We start from the raw sequence: 4,490 nt of genomic DNA, 5'->3' as shown, positions 1-4,490 counted from the left end.
AAAAAAAAAAAAAAAAAAAAAAAAAAAATACTGGATAGGCGGAAGACAGTCTGAAGTGAGAAGTAAAATTGAATAGAATTATACTGTACTTCTGTTTGGGGGATGCAAAGTAGGCATTAGAGGATTAGAGGTTGAGTGAAAAGTGGACTGTGGAATTTGACAACCCAGTTCCTAGTCCTAACTTCACAATTTAAGATTTGCATGATTTTATGCAGGCCACAGCACTTCTGAATCTGTTTTCTTGCTGTCATGATGTTGATATTGCTACTGACTTACGTTTTCATTGATTGTTACAAGACTTAGATCCTATGTGTAAAAATGTTTTTATTTATTGTCCTAAAACTAGAGGCTTAGAATAGCTGACTTCACCGTAAGCCTTGTCCAGTTTGGCTGGTACAGTGTTGTAAAAATTGAGTATAAGTGAGCTAGCTAGTCATGGTGATGCACCCCTGTATGTAATCCCCAGCAAGCACTGTGAGAAGCTGAGAAAGGATGATTGCAAGTTAGAGACCAGCCTGGGCAATTTAGCAAATTAGTGAGACCCTGTCTCAAAGAAAATAAAAAAAGATTGAGGAGCCAGGGATTTAGCTCAGTGGTACCACAACTACCTTACAAGTGCAAGGTCCTGAGTTTGATCCCTGGTTCCAAAATAAAATAAAAATAATAAATTTATTTTTTAATTTTAAAAAGCTGATGATGTGGTTCAGTGCAAAGGCCCTGGGATCAACCCCAGTTACACCTGCCCTTGTTTAAAAAATAAACAAACTGTTGGGCCATATGTGCCATATGTCCATAATCCCAGTTACTTGGGAGACTGAGGCAAGCGCATGGCAAATTCAGGGCCAGCCTAGGCAACTTAGCAAGACCCTTTCTCAAAATAAAAAAAAGGCTATTAATTAACTCAGTGGTAGGGCTTGATCCCTCAGTAATTCAAAAAACTTTTGGGCTGAGAGATTATAGCTTAATGGTAGAGTGCTTGCCTTGCATGCCCAAGGCCCTGGGTTTAATCTCCAGCATTGGTGAGAGGGGTGAAAAGAAAGGAAGAATCCAGAAACAAAACTCTCAAAATTTTAAATGTATCAGTATTTTAATGGAGCTTCACTGCAGTCTTGCTACTCACTAGCATGTGACCTGAGTCTCAATTGTTTCATCTATTTATTAGGAGCTATATTAATTTGCTAGGACTACCATAACAAAGATCCAAAGTCTTAAATAACTGAAACTTACTTTTTCACAATTCTGGAGTTTAGAAGTCTGAAATCAAGGTGTCATCAGGGTTGGCATCTTCTGAGTCCTCTGTCTTTAGCTTCTAGATAGCTATCCTCGTGTTCACGTGGTGTTCTCCCTTTCTACTATTTGTTTTTAATTTTTATTTTATTATTGGTTTTTGAGACAGGACCTCACTATTAGTTCATACGGGCCTTGAATATACCATGTAGCCTAGGCTGGCCTCCAACTCATGGCGATGCTCTTGCCTCAGCCTCCCGAGTGCGGGGATTATAGGCATGTGCCACCATGCTTGGCTCCCTTTCTCTTCATCTTCTTCTTTTTATTCCCCCCTAGTACTGGGAATCAAACTCAGGACCTGGTGCTTGCCAGGCAGGCACAGCACCACTGAGCCACATCCCCGGCCCTCCCTTTCTTCCTTTTTTTTTGAGACAGGGTCTCACTATGTAGTTGAGACTGACCAGGAACTCACTATGTAGCCCAGGCTGGTCTCCAACTCACAGTGATCCTCAGGTGTGCGCAACAACGCCCAGCCCTCCCTTTCTTCTTACAGGTGCATTATTTTTGGAATAGCAGTAATCTCATTTATCCTTAATTACCTCTTTAAAGATTTTATCTCTTAATTACAGTCATTTTCTGAGGTACTGGGGATTAGGACTTCATCGTATAAAATTTGAGGGACAACATTTCAGCCATTACATTCAGCCAGCATTTCAGGGCCTGTACCACTTTTGTATTATTGTTGTTGCTAGTCCCTTGGTTCTAAAATCTTAGAAAATGAAGAGAGAGCTGAATTCTAGACCTGACAACATTAGACATTTATTCCTTAGAAATAGAAGGTGTAATTAAGAATGAAGACTATCCAACAGCTGTCCTAAAACTCTTTTAAGATTTATTGTATTACCAGTTTTCCTGATCTAGTTCCAGTAGGAAAGGAAATGATGGAAAAAGCCTTCTAACCTGCTGGAGGATCCTTAAGTAGCAACCCAGTTTTTTGGTTACTGATTGCAGATGTGTTTCTGCCAGTGTTCATCCTTCCAATCTAATTTCCCTGCCTACTTCTCCAGTGAAGTCATAAGCACATGTTTGTGATAGTTTCTTATCACCATGGTTACTAAAGATGCAAACTCTGATTTCCCTTCCAGCTTCACTACTACAGCTGTTGGGAGAGCCCAGGCTCAAAGTTATGAAAAACAGTGTGTCAGGTAATAGAGCACAGCATTCCGGAGACCTGCCTTTAGGAGTCTCTTGTCTACCTATAGTTTTCAGGCACTGGTGTAAGCAGAGACTCCATAGGGAGGCCACTACAGTTTCTTAGATCATGGTGGTAGTAGTAGTGGTTCTCCTCTTCCTCCTCCTCCTCCTCCTCCTCTTTGTCCTGCTCCTTTTTTGCCCTCTTCCTCTTTCTTCTTTTTTCTCCCTTTTTCTCCCTTTTTCTTCTTCTTTATAAATAAAGGGCCTTTTGGGTAAATTTGATTTGGTTCATGTCCACTTCAGTTTGCAACCAGAATCATGGAAAGAATTGTGAACCAAGGTACCACTGTAATAACTTCCCATTTTCCTGTACTCCCAGGACCTAGTAACCACTAATCTATTATTTGTCTGTCTCAATGAGTTTGGCTATTCTAAGTACCTCACATAAGTGGAATTAATATAATTTACCCCCTTTTTTCTTGCTTATTTCACTTGGCATAGTATGTTCAGGTTTCATCCATGTTGTAGCATGTGTTAGACGTTATGGCAGAGTAATATACTGCTTGGTATACATATAGTACATTTTATTTATTCATCTGGTGTTTCTGCCTTTTGGCTATTATGAGTAAAGCTGCATAGAACATTGGATACAAGTATGTATCTTTGTCATGATATGCAGTTTTTACAAATTCTTTATTTTTCTTTCATTTCTGAAAGTATTTTCATTGGTGTATTAGTTTTTCACTACTACAATGAAATACTTGAGGTGAGATGACTTTATAAATAAAGGATGTTTATTTAGCTGCAATTTTGAAAGTTTAAGGACATGGTCCCTGCATCTGCTCAGCTCTGGTGAGGATCTTACATCAGATGGTATTATAGGAGGAACATATGTGAAAGGGAAAGATCACATGGCTGGACAGGAAACCAGAGAGTAGTTAAGTGGTCAGGTTCAGGTTTTAATAAGAACTCACTCTTAGCAAAGTATGTTGGTGCACACCTATAATCCTTGCACTCTGGGAAACTGGGGCAGAAGGATTACAAGTTCAGTCTCAACCTGGTCAACTTAGTGAAATCTTGTCTCAAAGTAAAAAATTAAAAAGTGCTGGGAATGTAGTACAGTGGGAAAGCCTTGAGTTCAATCTCCAGTACTGAAGGGAAAAAAGCACAGTTTTAGGAAATTATGTGCTGCTCATTTGGTCAGTTTTATCAGTTTAAGGCTTGTTTTAAAGCTTTGTTAGTAACCTTTTCTTAGTTCAATTCGACTGCTAAGTCATGGCCTTTCTATAGTCTCTCTCTCTCTTTTTTTTTTTTTTTTCCTTTTTATTGAGGTTATTGGTACAATCTAGGTATACAAATACAGTTACATTCATCATTGGGATTCTGTACCTTTACATAATAGGTCTTGATTCTCATTTTTCCCCTTGTCGCTGCCCTCCCTTCACCCCCTCCTCCCCTCCCCATTTACAAACACTTTATTTCCATTTTTTCAGTTTCTCATATTTTTTCCCCTCCCTTATTACCTTTCCCCCACCCTTCCCACTTTCCTTACACCTTTAGCCCTTTACTTCCTATTTCACATTATTAATTGTCTCATTAGGATCCTGTGTACTATTATAGTTTTTCACACCAAAGAAACTATTCGGTATTTCAGTTAAAGACATCTCTGTATGAACATTAAAAATAGGGAATCCTAAAATAAAACTAAAAAGGAAAGTAAAAGAGAAAAGGCAATGATGTAACATCAAAATAATCCTTAATTCTGGAGATGAAAATGGTCCCTGAACAAATTTAAATTGCTTCTCGCTCTTATAGTCTTTTCTTATTCTTTTTTCATTATTTAGAGAATACTTTATTAGTTTCTGTAATCAAACCCACGTATATGTGACTTTACATATTTAGTACGATGTGTTACCCCTGTACACGTGGAAAAAAAATAAAATAAAATAAAAACATTTCTAGACCAATATGGTTGTCCATTTCTGTACAATGCCAAGTCAACACAGTAAATTGGGATGACTTTTTCCTAAGTTGACAGCACCGTTAAAGTTTCCCAAAATTCAATTTAT

General features: G+C 38.3%; 1 protein-coding gene across 3 annotated transcripts in view; it reads left to right on the top strand.

The window, feature by feature from the left end:
- The window catches only part of Kpna6 (karyopherin subunit alpha 6), a 57,625-nt gene that overhangs the window by 23,700 nt on the left and 29,435 nt on the right, over window positions 1-4,490 (top strand). For 2 of the 3 annotated variants that reach the window (XM_010621572.3, XM_019207120.2), the window contains exon 1: window positions 2,333-2,432. The exons of the other annotated variant lie outside the window; for it this stretch is intronic. In XM_010621572.3, coding sequence (XP_010619874.2) covers window positions 2,348-2,432 — 85 coding nt within the window. In that variant the 5' untranslated portion in view covers window positions 2,333-2,347. Of the gene's footprint in view, window positions 1-2,332; window positions 2,433-4,490 lie in introns of those variants that run through there. 3 annotated transcript variants of the gene reach the window in all.

The sequence above is a fragment of the Fukomys damarensis genome, unplaced genomic scaffold (genome assembly GCF_012274545.1).
Source record: "Fukomys damarensis isolate Sample0158 unplaced genomic scaffold, DMR_v1.0_HiC HiC_scaffold_23, whole genome shotgun sequence".
Classification (NCBI taxonomy): Eukaryota; Metazoa; Chordata; class Mammalia; order Rodentia; family Bathyergidae; genus Fukomys; species Fukomys damarensis.
The sequence above is the reverse complement of the archived record's forward strand: the minus strand, read 5'-3'. Positions and strand labels throughout refer to the sequence as shown.